This window comes from Oncorhynchus kisutch, linkage group LG17, assembly GCF_002021735.2.
Source record: "Oncorhynchus kisutch isolate 150728-3 linkage group LG17, Okis_V2, whole genome shotgun sequence".
NCBI lineage: Eukaryota > Metazoa > Chordata > Actinopteri > Salmoniformes > Salmonidae > Oncorhynchus > Oncorhynchus kisutch.
In genome coordinates, this window is record NC_034190.2 from 61013032 (window position 1) to 61036848 (window position 23817).

The 23817-nt window shown below is 40.8% G+C and overlaps 2 protein-coding genes across 8 annotated transcripts; one reads left to right on the plus strand and one right to left on the minus strand.

The window, feature by feature from the left end:
* The first annotated feature begins 7017 nt into the window (after positions 1 to 7017).
* On the plus strand, positions 7018 to 11509 carry tardbpa (TAR DNA binding protein a). 7 transcript variants are annotated; one of them, XR_002257614.2, is made up of 7 exons: positions 7028 to 7792; positions 8113 to 8276; positions 8377 to 8517; positions 8636 to 8806; positions 8926 to 9010; positions 9818 to 9964; positions 10684 to 11509. XR_002257614.2 is itself a non-coding variant. In XM_031794217.1 (6 exons), the coding sequence occupies exons 1-6, from the start codon at positions 7552 to 7554 to the stop codon at positions 9910 to 9912; spliced, it is 912 nt and encodes a 303-aa protein (XP_031650077.1). In that variant the 5' UTR covers positions 7035 to 7551; the 3' UTR covers positions 9913 to 10620. The 7 variants fall into 7 exon arrangements, 3 of the variants coding, with proteins under 3 accessions (XP_020361997.1, XP_031650076.1, XP_031650077.1); XR_004203671.1 differs by having other exon boundaries at positions 7034 to 7792; positions 8377 to 8532; XR_004203670.1 differs by having other exon boundaries at positions 8926 to 9964.
* Positions 11510 to 20168: 8659 nt separating this feature from the next.
* Positions 20169 to 22028, minus strand: sst6.2 (somatostatin 6.2). The gene is made up of 2 exons (XM_020507343.2): positions 21141 to 22028; positions 20169 to 20466 (listed from the first exon to the last, which is right to left on the minus strand). Exons 1-2 carry the CDS (start codon positions 21249 to 21251, stop codon positions 20278 to 20280), a joined length of 300 nt encoding a protein of 99 aa, XP_020362932.1. The 5' UTR covers positions 21252 to 22028; the 3' UTR covers positions 20169 to 20277.
* Positions 22029 to 23817: the final 1789 nt, after the last annotated feature.

Below are 23817 nucleotides of genomic sequence, written 5' to 3' on the forward strand. Positions count from 1 at the left end.
CCAAACTAACACAAAGACATAATAAAGGAACTAAGGTCAGAACGTGACAATTACAGCAAATTGGATGACTGTCATTCATATTCCATTCACCCAGCTCAATGTTACATCGATAGGTTTAGGCTACTACATGACACTCAAATTTTACCTATACCCATCATGAGGTTGCTACAACCTAGCCTACGAATGAAAGTTTATAATGTGGGTTCACAGGTCGAGAGAAAAATGTATAGTAATCAAGGTGACACAGTGACACATTCAATACCGCCATTCACACTCATGACTGCATCTAGCTGATCTAGCGTGTAAACATTAATCCAACAGTTGTAAACAAGAGTTTCTATTGAACAAATTCAGGTATGTTTATCCACATTTAGTTTGCTTCCATTTAAGAAACTTTTTTTAACAGAATCGGCTAAATGAATACACCCCTGATGACACGCAAACACAGTTCACTTTCATAGCAGCCACATACAAACAGCATGAACATTTTGCTCATTGTATAATTCCTTCTCGCACCTACGCGCTCTCCTCCTCTCACCTTTTCCCTTCGCTTGTGGACTTCAGTGCACAACACATCAGTTGTCTGTGACCAAAGAAACCTTTCCAAGCCAAACCTTCATATTATAACCGCTAATCGCTACACACAGCCTACATCACTGTCAACATATTAGCTAACAATGTTAGTAACGTCATAGTCAACACAGCTACTAAAACTAACGCATTAGTAAACTCGCTACAATCATGCAGTATAGTGTACAGTCAGCAAGCAGTTTAGCAGTTAAAAAAAGCTTGCCTTGACTTGGAAGAGTTCAACGGTTGGATAGCCATAGCCAGCTAGCTAACATATGTATGATATCAATATCAAATAGAAAAATGCAACTGACATCGATACAGATTTTCCAATTGAATGGTTGGAGTAAAAGCCTATCGACACTCCGTATTATCTAGTACCCCATGAAATAACACAATATATAGATTCTACAGACCCTACTGAGAACTCCCAACCCTGCTTTTACATCAGCACATAATAGTTGTTTCTCTATAAGCCAATATGTAATTCACATACAGTGTATTGCATTGAGGGCAATGGAGTGGGTGGAGTAAAAGCCCAGCAACACGTCGTTTTATCCAGTACTAACCTCGTTTTATCCAGTACTAACCAAACCCCACTTTTACATCGGCATAATGAATAGTTTTTTCTCTAGAAGCCAGTACTGTTCAAAAGTTTGGCGGAACTTAGAAATGTCCTTGTTTATGAAAGAAAAGCTTTTTTTGTCCATTAAAGTAACATCAAAGTGATCCGAAATACAGTGTAGACATTGTTAATGTTGTAAATGACTATTGTAGCTGGAAACAGCAGATTATTTATAGAATATTCATAGGCGTACAGAGGCCCATTATCAGCAACCATCACTCCTGTGTTCCATTGTCAAGTTTATCGTTTTAAACGGATAATTGATCATCAGAAAACCCTTTTGCAATTATGTTGTGCTGTTTAAAGAAGGAATAAAACTGGCCTTCTTTTGACTAGTTGAGTATCTGGAGCATCAGAATTTATGGGTTCGATTACAGACTCAAAATGGCCAGAAACAAAGACATTTCTTCTGAAACTCATCAGTCTATTCTTGTTCTGAGAAATAATGGCCATTCCATGCGAGAAATTGCCAAGAAACTGAAGATCTGGTACAACACTGTGTACTACTCCCGTCACAGAACAGCGCAAATTGGCTCTAACCAGAATAAAAAGAGGAGTGGGAGGCCCCGGTGCACAACTGAGCAAGATGACAAGTACATTAGAGTGTCTAGTTTGAGAAACAGACGCCTCACAAGTCCTCAACTGGCAGCTTCATTAAATAGTACCCACAAAACACCTGTCTCAACGTCAAGTGAAGATGTGACTCCTGGATGCTGGCCTTCTAGGCAGAGTTGCAAATAAAAATACATATCTCAGACTGGCCATTAAAAAGAAAAGATTAAGATGGGCAAAAGAACACAGAAACTGGAAAGAGGAATATTGAAAAAAAGTATTATGGACAGACAAATTTAAGTTTGAGGTGATCGGATGACAAAGAAGAACATTTGTGAGACACAGAATAAATGAAAAGATGCTGGAGGAGTGCTTAACGTCATCTGTCAAGCATGGTGGAGGCAATGTGATGGTCTGGGGTTGCTTTGGTGGTGGTAAAGTGGAAGATTTGTGCAGTGTAAAATGGATCTTGAAGAAAGAAGGTTCTCACTCCATTTTGCAATGCCATGCCATATCCTGTGGACGGTGCTTAATTGTAGCCAATTTCCTCCTACGACAGTATAAGGACCCAAACCACAGCTCCAAACTATGCAAGAACTATTTAGGGAAGAAGCAGTCAGCTTGGATCCTGTCTATAATGGAGTGGCCAGCACAGTAACCGGATCTCAACCCTATTGAGCTGTTGTGGACGCAGCTTGACCGTATGGTAAGTAAGGAAGTGTCCATCATGCCAATCCAACTTGTGGGAGGTGCTTCAGGAAGCATGGGGTGAGATCCATTTAGATTACCTCAACAAATTTACAACTAGAATGCCAAAGGTCTGCAAGGCTGTAATTGCTAAAAATTATTTATACCCTTGTCAACATCTTGACTATATTTCCTATTCATTTTGCAACTCATTTCATGTATGTTTTCATGGAAAACAAGGAAGTTTCTAAGTCCCCGATGAAATAACACCATTTACCTCGACTAACATGTACCGGCGCACATTGACTCGGTACAAGTACCCGCTCTATATAGCCTCGTTATTATTATTTTATTGTGTTACTTTTTATTTAAAAAATTACATTAGTTTATTTAATAAATATTTTCTTAATATTCTTTTTCTAGAACTGCATTGTTGATTAAGGGCTTGTAAGTAAGCATTTCACGGTAAGGTCTACACCTGTTGTATTCGGAGCGTGTGACAAATAACAATTAATTTGATTTGATATACAGTGTATTCGGAAAGTATTCAGACCCCTTTTACCACAGCCTTATTTTAAAATGGATGAAATAGTTTTTTTCCTCATCAATCTACACACATTACCCCATAATGACAAATCAAAAACCGGTTTTTAGATTTTTAGCAAATGTATCAAAATAAAATACACTGAAATATCACATTTACATAAGTATTCAGACCCCTTACACAGTACTTTGTTAAAGGACCTTTGGGAGCAATTACAGCCTTGCATCTTCTTGGGTATGATGCTACAAGCTTGGCACAGCTGTACTTTGGGAGTTTCCCCCTTATTCTTCTGCAGATCATCTCAAACTCTGTCAAGTTGGATGGGGAGCGTCGCTGCACAGCTATTTTCAGGTCTCTCCAGAGATGTTTGATCGGGTTCAAGTCCCGGCTCTGGCTGGGCCACTCAAGGACATTCAGAGACTTGTGTTGTGTTGGCTGTGTGCTAAGGAGTCTTTAGACCCTACTTAGTACTCCCAATCTCACTTGTACATCAATAATTGTAATAATTGTTTTTTCTCTAATAGCCAATATGTAATTCATACAGTGGAGGCTAGAGGGGAGACCTATTGGAGGATGGGTTCGTTGTAATGACTGGAATGGAATAAATGGAACCGTATCAAACACATGGTTAAATCTTTACAATGAGCCATTCTCCTATAGATCCTCCCACCAGCTTCCTCTGAATTCATATACAGTGTATTGCATTGAGGGCAATGGAATGGGTGGAGTAAAAGCCCAGCAACACTTTTGATTATCCAGTCCCCCATGAAATGACACCATATATAGATTCTACAGACCAATATTGTGAATATACCAGTCTGTACATTGTAGTTTTCAAGTGGTCTTAATTGTTTATTTGTTTATTTTAAACATATATGTTTATAAAGTGGGTGGTTCAATCCCTGAATGCTGATTGACTGACACCCGTGGTATATTTTATTTTTAATTGTACCTTTATTTAACTAGGCAAGTCAGTTAAGAACAAATTCTTATTTTCAATGACGGCCTAGAAACAGTGGGTTAACTACCTTGTTCAGGGGTAGACTGTCACGCCCTGACCATAGTTTGCTTTGTATGTTTATAGGTTTTGTTTGGTCAGGGTGTGATCTGAGTGGGCATTCTATGTTGTATGTCTAGTTTGTCTGTTTCTGTGTTTGGCCTGATATGGTTCTCAATCAGAGGCAGGTGTTAGTCGTTGTCTCTGATTGGGAACCATATTTAGGTAGCCTGTTTTGTCAGTGTGGGTTGTGGGTGATTGTCTATGTGTAGTGTTTGTGTCAGCACATTTTGTATATAGCGTCACGGTCGTTGTTCATTTATTGTTTTGGTCAGTTTACTTTGTGTTTTCATCATCCATTAAAATGATGCATTCACACCACGCTGCGCTTTGGTCCGCTTCTTAAGACGATCGTGACGCAGACAGACAAAACACACATCCAGGCTGTGTAAGGGCTATTTGACCAAGAAGTAGAGTGATGGTGAGCTGCATCAGATGACCTGGCCACAATCACCCGACCTCAACCCAATTGAGATGGTTTGGGATGAGTTGGACTGCAGAGTGAATGAAAAGCAGCCAACAAGTGCTCAGCATATGTGGGAACTCCTTCAATACTGTTGGAAAAGCCTTCCTCATGAAGCTGGTTGAGAGAGCGCCAAGAGTGTTCAAAGCTGTCATCAAGGCAAAGCAGAAAATAGTAAAATTAAATAAAAACCCTTGAATTAGTAGGTGTGTCCAAACTTTTAACTGGTACTCTATATATATTTTAAAAATCACAAATTCCTTCTTGCATTTGCTTATAAGCACCATAAAAATGGCCATTGATTACAATCAGATACAAATTGTGGGGGAGCCAGAGGGAACAGCATTTTCCCATTCAAGTCTATTGCCATTGTAATGCATTGAGATTTATGCAAATATAGTTGTAGTGTGAAAACTATTATTATTATTAGTAGTAGTACCAACATTCTCTAAGTACACTGACCAGTGCCAGCCTGCTCCTGGTTTTAGTGTTGGTAGCTTTTACAGTTTTGAAACTAGAGGTTCCAGCGGAATAATAAGAAGTATGAACAGTTTTTAAAGTTGTGCTTTGCTTTCAGAAAGCACACCTAACAATGCCATTGTTGATTAGATGCTTAGGCTATTTTCTCTTGAACCATATGATCTAGCCACTTGAAACTCTTGGACACAGATATAAACTAGATGGTAATTTTCCATGACAAATATTTTTGTGACTTCACAAAGTGTTTTTGTGGTCGTGTAAGAAGTTTAAAATGTTTTACTTAAGTAAGAAGTGAAATATTGTCAAAGTTAAATATGTTAAAATAGCTGATCTGATTACTTTGATAGACTACTATATCAACCTTATTACTTTGGAGTGTGGGGCAGTTGGATCACATATTTCATCACAAATAAGCCTACTACACTTGTATACACTCTCCTACTAGAAAACTACAGTATATACAAACTCTAATAATTACTCATAAGGAATTAGAAAAATTGTGGGCTATCATTTAGGGAGAGAAACATGATGGTGGATGCAAAGATGCAAAGTTATGGAATATGGATGAATGGACATTTTCGGTCTAATAAGATGTGAATGTGTTTGTGAATGTGTTGTGTAAGTCATTATATCTTTCTTTACTCCACACAAAGAATGTTTGAAATCAAAACAAAGTATTCTTCAACCCTACTTCGGTGTTCTAATCAACATATTGTTTTAAATTACTTGGGGTGGCGAGCAAAGAATTGCACATCAGCGCCGCCAGCTGGATGGGGGTTTACTACTGTGCAAGGCAGACTACAGACCAGTACTTAAGGTAAAAGATAACTAACTATATGTAAACAAACAGTACTGTGTGGCATAATAAGTCTTATGTGATCCCCCATTGTTATAATTTGTAAGTTCTGAAAAGTTCTATGGCAGTTAATTCATGGCAGTGGTAAATTAGGTGATGTGGTTACTAAAACAGCTGATCTGTTTTAAAACAATCTCTTGATTGGTAGTAGATGGTTCTGTTCTGATTCCAGATTTAAATAGCAGAGAAGTAGACCAAGATGTCATACCATTTAAGTTTTTGTCTAAAGTGCTGGGTAAGTGGTCAACATTTCAGTTGTTTTGTAAAAGTGTAGACGAAAAGTAGTTGATGCGGAACTAAAACAGCTGTCATTTTTGATTGGTAGAAGATAATTCTGTTCTGATTCCAGATTTGAATAGAAGAGAACTAGACCAATATGTCATTATCTCTTGGTTTTTGGCTAAAGTGCTTGGTAAGTAAAATTTCAGTTGGTTGTAAAACTTGAGATGAAAAGTAGTTAATGGGTTTATTAAAACAGCTGTGATTTTTTGTTGTCGTTTCAGAATTGAATAGCAGAGAAGTAGAGGCAGATTTCATATGCTCTAAATTTTTGTCTAAATTGTTGGGAAAGTATTCAAAGTAGCTAATTTGTGTCAAAGGTACATTTTTTTTTTTACAGTGAATAGAATAGAATGTTGGGTGTTATGATGTCACAATGTGACCTTTAGAATGCTGAGGAAATCCCATGAGACAAAGTTTTATGCAAGCATACTATTCCAGACCAGTCTACACTTTTTAAAGTTTGAACAGCGTTTCTAGTTTAAACGGTGAAGAGGAATAATAATAACTATAAATAATAATAATTATAAATCAGAAATAATTCTTACAACATCTAAAGTGTGGATGCTGTCACAAGCCATACAAAAAATGTATACTATATTAATACGTTTTTTAAAAAGTTATTCAAGTATAAATGACCAAAATGACCAAAGATTCTGGTAACTTTGGTAAATTACAGGTAGCCTGCAACACTAGAACCAACCCACTGAAATTAAATGTATTTTCAGAGGGAGATGTGGAATGTTTCTCAGAGTACATGGAGGTGTGGGTCCACAGAATGAGAATAGAGGGCTTGAGACTCTGTCTCTCCTTCCGGGCCCTAACTAACTAATGACCTAATAATCTACCCAGTGGGCAAAACTGGTTGAAATGTGGGCTTTTATTTTGAAGGTTCCTTTGTTACCGTACGAAACTGACGTCATAATTTGTGTACCAGCAAAGCGGACATTTTAGAAGTTTGAAGGTAAAGGAGATTAGCTGACGACTTTCATATAATATTTTCGTCTCACAAATTTGAGGTGTAGTTATGCTGGTTTTATAATTTAATTCAAGAACCGGGTCGACCTCGTTCTTTGAACTAGTAAAGAAGTTGAGTCCAATATTTTTGTATCGTATGCGGGCAAGATCCTGCTGCTAGCCCGTCATTTTGCAAGTGTGCGTTGTTTTTTAGCCCGTTAAAAGAGGGCCCTCTCAGCTCTCAGACGCCAAATCTAGTTTTTTTCTTCAAAATAGACGCATGGCCCGTGAACGTATAAATTATAACTTGTGTCTTTGTCATTTTATTAAGATAGCTAGATTAGAAGCGTTTTGGAATATTGCTAGGCCAACTGGCTTGCTAGCTAACAATTGACAACCCCGCGTGCGCCATCAGCTTTGTGAACGTGAATTAGCCAGTAGCTAGCTAGTTTACGTTACTTGCTAATCTAATTTAGAGACCATGGCAGAGTTGTACATTCGCGTGGGAGAGGATGAAAACGAAGAGCCAATGGAGATCCCATCTGAGGATGATGGCACTGTTTTGCTGTCAACAGTAGCAGCCCAGTTTCCCGGAGCGTGCGGCCTACGTTACAGGAGCCCTGCGTCTCAGTGCATGCGAGGCGTCCGTCTAGTTGAGGGCATCTTGCATGCACCTGAGAATGACTGGGGTAGTCTGGTGTACGTCGTCAACTATCCAAAAGGTAAGGTATACTAACTAACTACCAGTACTAGCTAGCTACGTTTGACTGACTGTACAGTGTGCACAGTCATGCGTAACTAGCTAGTAACCTTACTTGTAACAGTAGCTATGCAGCCTCATTTAGGGAGTTACCCATTAACTAAAGTTGGTGCACGAAAAGTTTATTGGCCTTAGTTAACTAGACTATTTCAGTACTACTTAACATTTATATTGCCAAGCTAGCTATTTTGCTCGTGTTTAGGCTAATGACCAATTCTTCTTCTTGACTGCCTTTTGATTTTGTCTTATCGCTGTATCTTACATTTTGTATTCCTGTGTCAGATAACAAAAGGAAGATGGATGAAATGGATGCCGCCTCTGCTGTAAAAATGAAGAGAGGTATTGATAGAACATCAGACCTCATTATCCTTGGGTTGCCATGGAAAACATCAGAGCAAGATTTGAAAGACTACTTTGCCACTTTTGGAGAAGTCATCATGGTGCAGGTAACACACTTATCAAGATTTGCTTTAATGGTTGATGTATGTCATAAAGGTAACCATACATGTCCAATAATCATACTTTTCACTCTCTAACTCTCTGCAGGTCAAAAGAGATGTCAAGACTGGGAACTCAAAAGGGTTTGGCTTTGTTCGGTTCACTGAGTATGAGACTCAATCCAAAGTGATTTCTCAGCGACACATGATTGATGGAAGATGGTGTGACTGCAAACTACCAAACTCTAAGGTATTTAATCAATATGTAAGGAGTACTCTCATTTGAATCTTTTCCTTAAGTCTCCATTTTGTTCTATTCCCTGTGCAGGTAAAATACTCAAGTGCTTTCTCTTTTATTTTCATGTTAGGCAGGGCCTGATGAGCCCATGCGCAACTGTAAAATCTTTGTTGGCCGCTGCACAGAGGACATTACCACTGATGAGCTCCGGCAGTTCTTCATGCAGTATGGCGAGGTCACCGACGTCTTCATTCCTAAACCCTTCCGGGCGTTTGCCTTTGTCACTTTCTCAGATGACCAGGTATGTTTTCCTATGGCCATTCCTCAACCTGTTGGGTCAAGACTTGACGTGGTACGCAGATTACACTCTGGTTGGTTTGCGTGTTGAATCATCTCCTCCACCCGTCCCCGTCTCTCTAGGTTGCCTCAGCATTGTGCGGAGAAGACCTGATCATCAAGGGTGTCAGCGTGCACATCTCCAACGCCGAGCCTAAGCACAATAATAGTAGGCAAATGATGGATCGTGGGGCTGGTGGGTTCGGGGGTCAGGGCTATGGCGGTGGTCGTGGAGGGCTACCGAGCAGTGGCAGTAGCGGGGTGAATTTTGGGGGCTTTAGCCTTAACCCAGCCATGATGGCTGCCGCTCTGCAAAGTATGCTGGCTAACCAGCAGGGTCAGACCAATGTGGCAGGCACTGCCATTGCCGGGCAGACAAGTGCCACTGGAGATCAAAGCCAAGTCTATAGTTCTAGCAGCACCAGTTACAGCAACCCCAGCGCAGCTAGTCTTGGGTGGGCTGCAGGCACTAACTCTGCCTCTGGCAGTGGGTTCAGCTCTGGCTTTGGCACTATGGAGTCAAAGTCATCAGGTTGGGGAATGTAGAGAGCTTTGATTGAAAGTCTTATTTCTAGAATAATCTGGTAAGTATTTTGAGGGGCAAGAAAGAGTTAGTCATATCACATGTCTCTGCTATTTAAAACTATTGCCTTTTTTGTCATTTTGTTTTGTTAAGAAGACATTAATTGTGTGTGTGACTAATTCTGTAGGAAATGAGTGCGAGTGGTTGAAGTGTATAGTTAGTGGTAAACTACTACACGTAGTTTTTTTTTTTTTTTTCTTGAGAAAAAGTTATTTTGTAAAAGACATCAGATGACTGCATGCTAAGTAGATATTTGAGTATCACGACAGCCCCCCCCCCCCCCCCCAACCACGTGTATATGGAATTGGATTTGATGTTTAATCTCTGTATGCAGTTGATTGTATCTTTGTTTACCATTTTATGGAAACGCCTTCATGAAAATCTCTTCAACAGTTAACCAACTGTTTTCGAATTTCCCGGGAAGAAGCCCCTCGTTGGCAGCAATGTTCGACCGAACTCAGTATCGGTACCCCTCTTCCCATGTGTAAATGCTTTGCCATCAAAAGACACAGCTTCACTCTGCATATACTGTGTTAGACGGTGGGTGTTGCCTTTTTTTCTCCCCTCTTCATGGATATACAAATCTTGTCTGCTTTTTGTATCGCTTTTGAGAACAATGCGATTGGTGGTGGCCAAAGAGTGAGACTGAGTGAGCGAACGGTAAAGAAAGCAAGTGTGAAGAGGACTGGTTGTGCGATGCTAAAGGGCCAGATGTCTGCGAGAGTTAAGAATAACCTGTGGCTTTGTGCGAGTGTGAAAGGAAGAAGCAAGTACGAGTGTGTTCCATATGACCATCAAAAGGACATTTATCGCATATTGAGATCCCCAAAGTCTCCTTTCTCTAATATTTCTATCAAACTTAATCTTAAATACAGTGGAATGTTTAGTGCTATGGATATTTGTATCCTTTCTTGCTGTCTGATTTGATGTGAATGCTGTGTGCTTTATTTTCTTCTTGTTCCTACCTACCCCTTTGTGTGAAAATGTGACCTGTTGGTGATTCTGTGTTGAGAGCACTGGGGGAGCTTGGAGGAGTGATGTGCAAGTGAACTCGTGTGTCTTAAGAGGGTGCAGTGGCGAGCGTTTGACGAGTCCCTATTGAAAGTTTGTTGAAGTGTTTTTGAATGCATTTTATATGTTTTGTGAATCAAAGGGAATTCTCAAATAAAATTTGACTAGGTATTTTGCCTACCTTACAGTGACTTTTTATTTTTACTTAACATTAATTGTACTGCCAACACTTTAATTCGCATGTATAGGGACCTTGGACACGGCTGGCCCAGGTTTACATCTGAACCCCAGAGTGAAGTCAATTTTCGGGAAGCTGAAGACTGGAGTTTGCACTGTTGGTTGGGGGCTGCAGAATGCCTTATGCCTGGAAAGGGACTTCTTCACCTCACTAACAAGACCCCTTGGATCACCCCACTGAAATTTATAACAGACCATTCTCAAATTGGGCAGAGGTATTTAGTTTTATACCTTCAAACAAGTACATTTTAAAAGCAAAGCCAACATTTAATTTATGTAACAAATTACCTGCTATTTAGTGACCATGTTTTTGTTGAGTCTTTTATTTTTTAAAGAATGACCCGACTCTTTAAATCTTACTTTTGAAAGATTCCTTTTGTCATTCATTTATGCTTTGTCCCAATACAGCCATCGGTTATTGTAAAGATTTAAGTTAAAGTATTCCGTTGATCTCTTTTTCATGTGGTTCGAAATGTACAATTTTTTTGTTGGATTTATGGGACCTTCAAATTACTTTAAGGCTGTAAAGGGGAGTGACTCCACTCAGTTTTTTACAGGGTTTTAGATATTTGGAAAATTATTGAACTCGCCAGCAGCAGGTTCAATGAGTTAGCCAGCTAACTTGACTATATATTTCACAAATTTTTGGGCATGTTCTAATTGACTCAACAACCAAAAACATATGTTTAGCTTCTGGTTCTTTATCAAATTTAGCTGGCTAACTAATTGAACCTACTTTGTAGTATACCCCTCACGAATTGTGTCACTTGTGTACAGATATGGAACTCTTATTTTTAGTTCACTGAAGTGTAAAATAAAGTTTTACATTTGTAATAATTTGTTGTATTTCTCTGTTTAGACAAGGTTGTCTTTTAGCAGCCAGCACCATATTTGGTGTAGAGTCAGAAATTGTTGCAAAGTTCACAATCTCTTAAATTTGAGTCAGTGTGGCAGCCCTAAGGCAACATCTTTTATAGATCAACTCTGTAATTTGTTGAATTTAGACAATTGCCTGGCTGTCATCCTCCAATCTCATTTAGAATGGGTGCAATTTGCTTATTAACTGGCTCATACCCAATTGACTGTCTTTGATATGGCTAATAACATTTCAACCTCCAGGTGGTAGCAAATTGTAACAAAGTCTGGCCCACAACTTTTCATGTGGCATCTGAGTCATTCATTTAATAGATTTAAGAACTTTAGAATTTGCATAAATCATTCAAATATGTAAACTAATTGACAGCAAAATGTCAGCTAAAGGCAGTGTTGATTTAAAGGGTCAATCTGCACTTGCTACATACATTTTGACTATTAAATTCATGATCTATACCCATTGATTTGTGAAGTATACAATTTATAAATGCCTCCTGAGCTTAGTTCAAATGTCCAACCTGGTTCCTGGAGAGCTACTGTCCTGTAGGTCAGGGTTTCCCAAACTTGGTCCTGGGGCCCTCCCTGGGTGTATGTTTTGGTTGTTGCCCTAGCACTACACAGCTGTTCCAAATAATCAGAGCTTGATGATTGGTGGGAGTTTGGGAAACCCTGCTGTAGGTTTTCATTCTAACCCTAATCTAGCGCACCTGATTCTAATAATTAGCTGATTGATAAACAATTTAATTATTTACAACTGGGTTCGGGACAAAAACTTACATGAGGGTAGCACTCCAGGAACAGCTTTAGAAAGTTGGGCCAGTAACCTAAAGTTTGAATCCCCGAGCCGACTAGGTGAAAAATCTGTTGATCTGCTCTCGAGCAAGGCACTTACCCCTAATTGCTCCAGGGTCGCCATCAATAATGGCTGATCCCTGGCCGTGACCCCACTCTGAGGTCGTCTCGGGGGAGTGGGATATGCAAAAAACACATTGCCGTTTCATACCACACACTTGTACATGTGTGAAACAGGACAAAAATAAGCACCCCCTATTTGACCTTTTACATAGGGTTGGATTCAATCCATATTGCAGAAGATCCGTGCCAAAATGTATAGTTAATTTCCAATCAAGCCGGGAATGCGGTCTCCGCAACTGCGGAAACAATGCCTTTATTTGTCAGTAGTGCTATAAATCGGATCTTTAGCGCTACGGATTGAATAGAGCCCATGGTTAAGACTCATTTTGATCTCATGGATGGTCAGTCCTTGAATTTTAAAGTGGTTACATTTCTCCAGCCTCATCCTGAGATATTTACCAAATAAAATTTTGTCACATGCGCCGAATACAACAGGTATTTAACCTTACAGTGAAATGCTTACAAGCCCTTAACTAACAATGCAGTTAAAAATACCTACAAATAAATAAAAGTAACAAATAATTAAAGAGCAGCAGTAAAATAACAATAGCGAGGCTATATACAGGGGGTACCGGTACAGAGTCAATGTGCGGGGGCACCAGTTAGTCGAGGTAATTGAGATATGTACATGTTGGTAGAGTTATTAAAGTGACTGCATAGATAATAACAGAGTAAAAGAGGGGGGGGGGTGCAATGCAAATAGTCTGGGTGGCCATTTGATTAGATGTTCAGGAGTGTTATGACTTGGGGGTAGAAGTTGTTTAGAAGCCACTTGGACATAGATTTGGCGCTCCGGTACCGCTTGCTATGCGGTAGCAGAGAGAATAGCCTATGACTAGGGTGGCAGGAGTCTCTGACAATTTTTAGGGCCTTTCTCTGACACCGCCTGCTATAGAGGTCCTGGATGGCAAGATTCTTGGCCCCAGTGATGTACTGGGCCCTACGCACTACCCTCTGTAGTGCCTTGCGGTCAGTGGCTGAGCAGTTGCCATACCAGGCAGTGATGCCCGTCAGGATGCTCTCGATGGTGCAGCTGTATAACGTTTTGAGTATCTGAGGACCCATATCAAATCTTTTCATTCTCCTGATCGGGAATATGTTTTGTCGTGCCCTCTTCACGACTGTCTTGGTGTGCTTGGACCATGTCAGCTTGTTGATGATGTGGACGCCAAGGAACTTGAAGTTCTCAACCTGCTCCACTGCAGCCCCGTTGATAAGAATGGGGGCATGCTCGGTCCTCCTTTTCCTGTAGTCCACAATCATCTCCTTTGTCTTGATCACGTTGAGGGAGAGGTTGTTGTCCTTGCACCACACGGTCAGGTCTCCGACCTCCCTATAGGCTGTCTCATTGTTGTCAGTGATCTGGCCTACCACTGCTGTGTGATCGGATGGTGTTGGAGTCGTGCCTAGCTGTGCAGTCATGAGTGAACAGGGAGTACAGGAGGGGACTGAGCACGCCCCCGTGTTGAGGATCAGCATGGCAGATGTGTTGTTACCTACCCTTACCACCTGGGGGCAGCCCGTCAGGAAGTCCAGGATCCAGTTGTCGTGGGAGGTGTTAGTCCCAGGGTCCTTAGCTTAGTGATGAGCTTTGAGGGCACTATGGTGTTGAACGCTGAGCTGTAGTCAATGAAGAGCATTCTCACATACAGTTGAAGTCGGAAGTTTACATACACTTAGGTTGGAGTCATTAAAACTTGTTTTTCAACCACTCCACAAATTTCTTGTTAACAAACTATAGTTTTGGCAAGTCGGATAGGACATCTACTTTGTGCATGACCCAAGTCATTTTTCCAACAATTGTTTACAGAGATTATTTCACTTATAATTCACTGTATCACAATTCCAGTGGGGCAGAAGTTTACATACACTAAGTCGACTGTGCCTTTAAACAGCTTGGAAAATTCCAGAAAATTATGGCATGGCTTTAGAAGCTTCTGATAGGCTAATTGACATCATTTGAGTCAATTGGAGGTGTACCTGTGGATGTATTTCAAGGCCTACCTTCAAACTCAGTGCCTCTGTGCTTGACATCATGGGAAAATCAAAAGCAATCAGCCAAGACCTCAGAAAGATAATTGTAGACCTCTACACGTCTGGTTCATCCTTGGGAGCAATTTCCAAACACCTGAAGGTACCATGTTCATCTGTACAAACAATAGTACGCAGGTATAAACACCATGTAACCACACAGCCGTCATACTGCTCAGGAAGGAGACGCGTTCTGTCTCCTATAGATGAACGTACGTTGGTGTGAAAAGTGCAAATCAATCTCAGAACAACAGCAAAGGACCTTGTGAAGATGCTGGAGGAAACAGGTACAAAAGTATCTATATATCCACAGTAAAACGAGTCCTATAATCGACATAACCTGAAAGGTCACTCAGCAAGGATGAAGCCACTGTTCCAAAACAGCAAAAAAAGCCAGACTATGGTTTGCAACTGCACATGGGGACAAAAATGGCACTTTCTGGAGAAATGTCCTCTGACCTGATGAAATTAAAATAGAACCGTTTGGCCATAATGACCATCGTTATGTTTGGAGGGAAAAGGGGGAAGCTTGCAACCCGAAGAACGTCATTCCAACCGTGAAGGACGGGGGTGGCATCATAATGTTGTGGGGGTGCTTTTCTGCAGGAGGGACTGGTGCACTTCACAAAATAGATGGCATCATGAGGCAAGAAAAATATGTGGATATATTGAAATAACATCTCAAGACATCAGTCAGGAGGTTAAAGCTTGGTTGCAAATGGGCCTTCCAAATGGACAATGACCCCAAGCATACTTCCAAAGTTGTGGCAAAGTGGCTTACGGACAACAAAGTCAAGGTATTGGAGTGGCCATCACAAAGCTCTGACCTCAATCCTATGGAAAATGTGTGGGCAGAACTGAAAAAGCATGTGTGAGCAAGGAGGCCTACAAACCTGACTCAGTTACACCAGCTCTGTCAGGAAGAGTGGGCCAAATTTCACCCAGCTTGTAGAATGCTACCTGAAACATTTGACCCAAGTTAAACAATTTAAAAGGCAATGCTACCAAATACTAATTGAGTGTATGTAAACTTCTGACCCACTGGGAATTTGATTGAAGGAGTAAAATCTGAAATGAATCATTCTCTATTATTCTGACATTTCACTTTCTTAAAATAAAGTGGTGATCCTAACTCACCTAAAACAGGGATTTTTTACTGGGATTAAATGTCAGAAATGGTGAAAAATGAGTTTAAATGTATTTGGCTAAGGTGTATGTACACTTCCAACTTCAACTGTAGATGTTCCCTTTGTCCAGGTGTGAAAGGGCAGTGTGGAGTGCAATAGAGATTGCATCATCTGTGGATCTGTTGGGGTGGTGTGCAAATTGGAGTGGGTCTAGGGCTTCTGGGATAATGGTGTTGATGTGAGCCACGACCAGCCTTTCAAAGCACTTCATGGCTACAGACTTGAGTGCTACAGGTCAGTAGTCCTTTAGGCAGGTTACCTTAGTGTTCTTGGGCACAGGGAGTATTGTGGTCTGCTTGAAACATGTTGGTAATACAGACTCATACAGGGAGTCTTGGGACGTCCCTACCCCATTGAAGTTGAAATGTAAAATGGTTTAAAGTAGGGGTTAAGGTTAGGGTTTGTGATAGGGATGTCCCAAGGAAGCCGAATAGCACTGACACTAATTCAACTGCTGAAAACCCTCCCACTCATGGAGTTTTCATTCAATCATGTTTTTAGTACATTTATCTAAAGCCATCCCTTTAAATTTGGTGTATCTTTCAGTAAAATTTTCTCGACAGGCTCACTAGACTATATGGAGAGAACGTTCAGAATATTAGGGATCAATTAAAGAAAGCCATGTAGGCCTAAATACACGCATATTTGTCTCTTTTTCAGCACCAATTGGTAGATTAAATATACTCATCTTGTATTTTATTAAGGTAATGATTGTACAGTTGAAATCAGAAGTTTATATACACATAGGTTGGAATCATTAAAACTCGTTTTTCAATCACTCCACAAATTTCTTGTTAACAAACTATAGTTTTGGCAAGTCGGTTAGGACATCTACTTTGTGCATGATACAAGTCAATTTTCCAACAATTGTTTACAGACAGATTATTTCACTTATAATTCACTGTATCACAATTCCAGTGGGTCAGAAGTTTACATACTCTAATTTGACTGTGCCCTTAAATATCTTGGAAAATTCCAGAAAATTATGTCATGGCTTTAGAAGCTTCTGATAGGCTAATTGACATAATTTGAGTCAATTGGAGGTGTACCTGTGGATGTATTTCAAGGCCTACCTTCAAACTCAGTGCCTCTTTGCTTGACATCATAGGAAAATTAAGAAAAATCAGCCAAGACCTCGGAAAGAAAACTGTAGACCTCCACAAGTCTGGTTCATCCTTGGGAGGAATTTCCAAATACCTCAAGGTACCACGTTCATCTGTACCAACAAAAGTATTCAAGTATAAACACCATGGGACCACACAGCCGTCATATCGCTCAGGAAGGAGACGCATTCTGTCTCCTATAGATGAACATACTTTGGTGTGAAAAGTGCAAATCAATCCCAGAACAACAGCAAAGGACCTTGGGAAGATGCTGGAGGAAACAGGTACAAAAGTATCTATATCCACAGTAAAATGAGTCCTATAATCGACATAAACTGAAAGGCTACTCAGCGAGGAAGAAGCCACTGCTCCAAAACAGCCATAAAAAAAGCCAGACTATGGTTTGCAACTGCACATGGGGACAAAAATTGCACTTTTTGGAGAAATGTCCTCTGGTCTGAGGGGTCTTCCAAATGGACAATGACCCCAAACATGCTTCCAAAGTTGAGGCAAAATGGATTAAGGACAACAAAGTCAAGGTATTGGACTTTGCCCTGGCCTCAAAGAAAATGTGTGGGCAGAACTGAAAAAGTGCGTGCGAGCAAGTAGGCCTACAAACCTGACTCAGTTACACCAGCTCTGTCAGGAGGAATGGGCCACAATTCACCCAACTTATTGTGGGAAGCTTGTGGAAGGCTACCTGAAACATTTGACCCAAGTTAAACAATTTAAAGGCAATGCTACCAAATACTTATTGAGTGTATGTAAACTTCTGACCCACTGGGAATGTGATGAAAGAAATAATATATATATATCGATAGATATGTAAATAACACCATTCTCTCTCTATATATATAAAAATATGTTCCTTATCCATTGTTTCATCACGTAAATGTGATGGAATTATTAGGGAATTAAATCAAGGTCAGAATACCGTGTATCTGTAGACACACACCACATTTAAATGTCTTTAATCTCCACCCCAAACAAATAGCATGGTATTAGCATGCTTAAATTCAGGGTCATAATATGCATAGAGGGAGAAGTGCAAACAACGGGAATTACGTTCCATTAAACTCGCCAGAGCTGGTGGACTGGTCTAGTGGGTTGTATGCTGGGCTTGATTGTCATGCTGCTGACATGACATGTTGGATTCAATCTTCTAACTGATCTCAGGGATGATGATTTCAGGCTAAATATGAGTGCTGGAGGCATGAGGTTAATGAAATTAAGATGTATATTTTTCTGTGTGGACATCTATAAAATAACTAGGGGCCATCCATTGGACAGGCTGTATGATAAACAAGATACTATGGTGTAATTCAGTAGACATTCAAACTTGACCTCTTTGCTCGTGATCTGTTAGATCACATGCATGAATGCTGCCCATTGTTTGAAGCGGTTTCTTTTGCCTTGGAGTGCTTTTGAGTCAAACAGGTATGGTAAATGGACAGAATTATGGGACAGAAAGGGGCACACCATGAGCAAAATATTGTTAGTGTAAAACTAAGGATAGTGTGGTTTCATGAGTTACAAAATGCAAATGACCCATATACAGTGCCTTCTGAAAGTATTCAAACCCCTTGACATTTTCCACATTTTGTTACGTTAGACTCATTTTAAAATGTATTAAATAAAAATACTCATCAATCTACACACAATACACCATTATGACAAAGTGAAAACAGGTTTTTAGAAATGTATATATAAAATAAAAAAATTACAAGTATTCAAGACCCTTTGCTATGACACTCGAAATTGAGCTCAGGTGCATCCTGTTTTCATTGATCATCCTTGAGATTCTACAACTTGATTGGAGTCCACCTGTGGTAAATTCAATTGATTGGACATGATTTGGAAAGGCACCTGTCTACATAAGGACCCACAGTTGACAGTGCAGGTCAGAGCAAAAAAAAGCCATGAGGTCGAAGGACTTGTCCGTAGCGCTCCGAGACAGGATTGTGTCGAGGCACAGATCTGGGAAAGGGTACAAATAATTTCTGCAGCATTGAAAGTCCCCAAGAACACAGTGGCCTCCATCATTCTTAAATGGGAGAAGTTTGGAACCACCAAGACTATTCCTAGAGCTGGCCGCCCGGCCAAACTGAGCAATCGGGGGAGAAGGGCCTCGGTCAGGAAGGTGACCGAGAACCCGATGGTCACTCAGACAGAGCTCTAGAGTTCCTCTGTGGAGATGGGAGAACCTTCCAGAAGGACAACCATCTCTGCAGCACTCCACCAATCAGGCCTTTATGGCGGAGTGGCCAGACGGAAGCCACTCCTCAGTAAAAGGCATGATAGACCACTTGGAGTTTGCCAAAGTCACCTAAAGACTCAAACCATGAGAAACAAGATTATCTGGTCTGATGAAACCAAGATGGAACTCTTTGGCCTGAATGCCAAGCGTCATGTCTGGAGGAAACCTGACATCATCCCTATGGTGAAGTATGGTGGTGGCAGCATCATGCTGTGAGTATGTTTTTCAGCAGCAGGGACTGAGAGACTAGTCAGGATCGAGGCAAAGATGAACAGAGCAAAGTACAGAGATCCTTGATGAAAACCTGCTCCACAGCACTCCTCAGGGTCTGACTGGGGTGAACGTTCACCTTCCAACAGGACAACAACCCTAAGCACACAGCCAAGACAATGCAGGAGTGAATTCGGGACAAGCCAGAGCCCGGACTTGAACCCGATCTAACATCTCTGGAGAGACCTGAAAATAGGTGTGCAGCAACGCTCCCCATCCAACCTGACAGAGCTTGAGAAGATTGCAGAGAAGAATGGGAGAAACTCCCCAAATACAGGTGTGGCAAGCTTGTAGCGTCATACCCAAGAAGATGTGATGCTGTAATCACTGCCAAAGGTTCTTCAACAAAGTAAAGGGTCTGAATACTTATGTTAATGTGATATTTCATTTTTATAATGAGCAAAATGTTTAAATAAAATAAAAGTAATTATGGGGTATTGTGTATAGATTGATGAGGACAAAAAATATTTCAATCAATTTTAGAATAAAGTTGTAACGTAAGAAAATGTGGAACAAGTCAAGGGGTCTGAATACTTTCCGAAGGCACCGTCTAGGCAAGACAAGAAGCCAAAATGTGAGGTAAGCAATTATCTAGGCTGCAGCCTTTTCTCATTGTAATTCAGTTGATGTTAATAGTAATGACAGTATGAAGGCTTCATAGTGTTGTCTTTTGCTGACACAGTAACAATAAACCATGTTAAATCCATGCAAAACAGTTAATAGCAAGGACTTGTAATTCTACACCTCAAACATTCCCTGAAAAGAAAAATAATAAAGAAAGACCACTGCAATAGTAAGATAATACCACTTGCCTGCCCTACATTCTAGTCATCAATCAGAGTCATCAATCAGAATTCGTTTTTCTTTAGTTGCATTTTATTCATAGTAATTTGAGTATTGCTCATGCAATGCGGCTAAGAGACCAGGGTGTGGACTGTGACTGCCAGCAGCTGTCTGCCAGTGCCTTTGCTAGCAGGATGAGAAGGTCTTCCAAAATAACTTCTTACAGGGGAATCTCACTTTGGCAGGAACTTGAGCTCTGAGAGATCTGTCCTGCAGCTCTCTGTGGAGCTGTTGATCCAGATACATATACTTGGACGTCAGCTCATTCAGCCCCGACAATGTCTTCAACAGGTCCCTCTGCTCCACGGTCAACTCCTGGACCAAAATAAATTTTTTGTCATGTATTATTAAATTATATAGGTGAATTTGATTTGCACAGCATGATCCTGGATGGAGGGAGTTGACACTTCATTAAGTCCTTGTTAGGTTGCATCCAATGGATGACTTCCTCTCAGCCAGGTTTGCTGTCAGAAAGGTTTCTAAGGGCTCTAATCAATCCACATCGCGGGACTTTAGCATAACAGCGTGATTGGAATTTAACGGCAATGTTTCCACTTTAGCGGAGACTGTATTCACCGTAAACGCGGAATATGTTGGCTCAATCTGAAATTACCTTTATATTTCTATCACGGAATCTAATGCTTCAGCGTTACAGATTGAATAGAGGCCTAAATCACGTGTCAACTACTACCAGCCAGGACACGTTGCTCTGTGACTCAAACCGACTTTAAGCGTGTATCCAGTAACAACTATCTGTAGTTGACCTGAATATCGGCATTTGTGGTTGCAATTCATGGTTCATGCTTGATATTACAACACAACGAACATGCAACATCAAGTGTGGTGTCATAGCTCAACTTTAGAACTGTACCACAAAACTATGAGCTGTCCCCAAAAGTCTAAATTGACATATGTAGAAACTAACATTTTCATACCAAACCTTCAAACACGCTATTGAGTTTAATAAGGAGTGATTATTATCAACTCACCCGGTTGTGCTGCAATCCTAGGTTATCCTCTATGGGAAGTGCCGTTGTCTCCTGTCCACACCACACCATGAGGACGAAGGGTACTAAACTCACCAGCACCCTCATGATCATCACTTTCTTGAAGCTGCTGCAGGTCTCGTGGCACAAGCCACATTTTTATAGACCCCCACACACACACACAAACAGGGGTGTTTGACGCAGACATGAGTAATTACCAAAATGATCCCATTTCCTGTTAATACGCTGTAGTACATTAAAAAAAACATACAGTATGTTCTCTGAATTAGACATCACAATTAAGTGGATGTAATTTCCTTTAAAAGCCTCCCTCCCCCACAACTTGTAGCATATTCTCCTCTAAGTAATTATGTACTGATTAAGTATCAATTTGCCATGTGTTCCATAATTGTAAAAATAAATGGTAAGGACAAAATAACAAAAGTGTGATGAAAGTTAGGAAAGGATCTCAAAACTAAGGGCTCTAATCAATCTGTATGCTAAAGCAATCCATGGTTTGGTTTAGTTTCCCCTGGCACCATTTCAACATGCCAGCGTTTTAGCATTTGTGGCACAAATCCCATTAGAGCCATGGGACAGATATTTGCATTTTTTGTACACCATGTCCAAATCATTGGCCCCGTGCCTTGAAAGGTGCCACAAATGCTAAAACATTAGGATGGTAAGCCAGCAGCATACCACCCTGCATCCCACTGCTGGCTTGCTTCTGAAGCTAAGCAGGGTTGGTCCTGGTTGGGAGACCAGGTGCTGCTGGTTAATGGTCCAGGTGCTGCTAGTTTATGGTTATTCTTTATTTAACTAGGCAAGTCAGTTAAGAACAAATTCGTTTATACAATGACGGCCAACATCGGACGACGTTGGGCCAATTGTGTTCCGTCCTATGGGACTCCCAATCATGGCCGGTAAGAGTAGGGGTGTTAACTCCGGTGTCCTGGCTAAATTCCCAATCTGGCACTCATTTTTTTTTTTTTTCATTTCACCTTTATTTAACCAGGTAGGCTAGTTGAGAACAAGTTCTCATTTGCAACTGCGACCTGGCCAAGATAAAGCATAGCAGTGTGAGCATACAACAAAGAGTTACACATGGAGTAAACAATTAACAAGTCAATAACACAGTAGAAAACGAAGGGGGGGTCTATATACAATGTGTGCAAAAGGCATGAGGAGGTAGGCAAATAATTACAATTTTGCAGATTAACACTGGAGTGATAAAAGATCAGATGGTCATGTACAGGTAGAGATATTGGTGTGCAGAAGAGCAGAAAAGTAAATAAATAAAAACAGTAAGGGGATGAGGTAGGTGAAAAGGGTGGGCTATTTACCAATAGACTATGTACAGCTGCAGCGATCGGTTAGCTGCTCAGATAGCTGATGTTTGAAGTTGGTGAGGGAGATAAAAGTCTCCAACTTCAGCGATTTTTGCAATTCGTTCCAGTCACAGGCAGCAGAGTACTGGAACGAAAGGCGGCCAAATGAGGTGTTGGCTTTAGGGATGATCAGTGAGATACACCTGCTGGAGCGCGTGCTACGGATGGGTGTTGCCATCGTGACCAGTGAGCTGAGATAAGGCGGAGCTTTACCTAGCATAGACTTGTAGATGACCTGGAGCCAGTGGGTCTGGCGACGAATATGTAGCGAGGGCCAGCCGACTAGAGCATACAAGTCGCAGTGGTGGGTAGTATAAGGTGCTTTAGTGACAAAACGGATGGCACTGTGATAGACTGCATCCAGTTTGCTGAGTAGAGTGTTGGAAGCCATTTTGTAGATGACATCGCCGAAGTCGAGGATCGGTAGGATAGTCAGTTTTACTAGGGTAAGCTTGGCGGCTTGAGTGAAGGAGGCTTTGTTGCGGAATAGAAAGCCGACTCTTGATTTGATTTTCGATTGGAGATGTTTGATATGAGTCTGGAAGGAGAGTTTGCAGTCTAGCCAGACACCTAGGTACTTATAGACGTCCACATATTCTAGGTCGGAACCATCCAGGGTGGTGATGCTAGTCGGGCATGCAGGTGCAGGCAGCGACCGGTTGACCTAATCATCCCCAGTTTACAATTGGCTCACTTATCCTCCTCTTCCCTGTAACTATTTCCCAGGTCGTTGCTGTAAATTAGAATGTGTTCTCAGTCAATTTACCTGGTAAAATAAGGGTAAAATAAAATAAAAGCATGTGGAAACAGTACCAAGGAGACTAAACCGAAGCATGAATTTCTGTCATAGCTTGTCTATAGACTTAGAGGGTAAAGAAACCAATGTTTTATTTTGTAAAGGTAATTTCCAATTGAGCCGAAATATACAGTGTTTACGGTTAATGTGTTCTCCGCTAATGCAAGAACAGGAACATTCGCTTGAAAAAAATGTATCACGCTGCAACACTAAACGTCCGCAATGTGGAACAGCTGCTCAATGATATGACAGCTCCAGTTGCACCTCCGACATCACCTTAATGAAAAACAATGATATACTATAGAATTGTCGTTTACTGCGGGTTAATGCTGATCTGATTGAATCTAGGCTTACGGCATTCTTTGGTAACGTATGTCGGCTCAATTGGAAATTCCCTTTACATTTCAATTGCGCTGTAGCGGGATCTTCAGCGCTATGGATTGCACATAGCCCTATTAACTGCGTTCGAGCTGTCAAATCCACAAGTGGCTCCTGG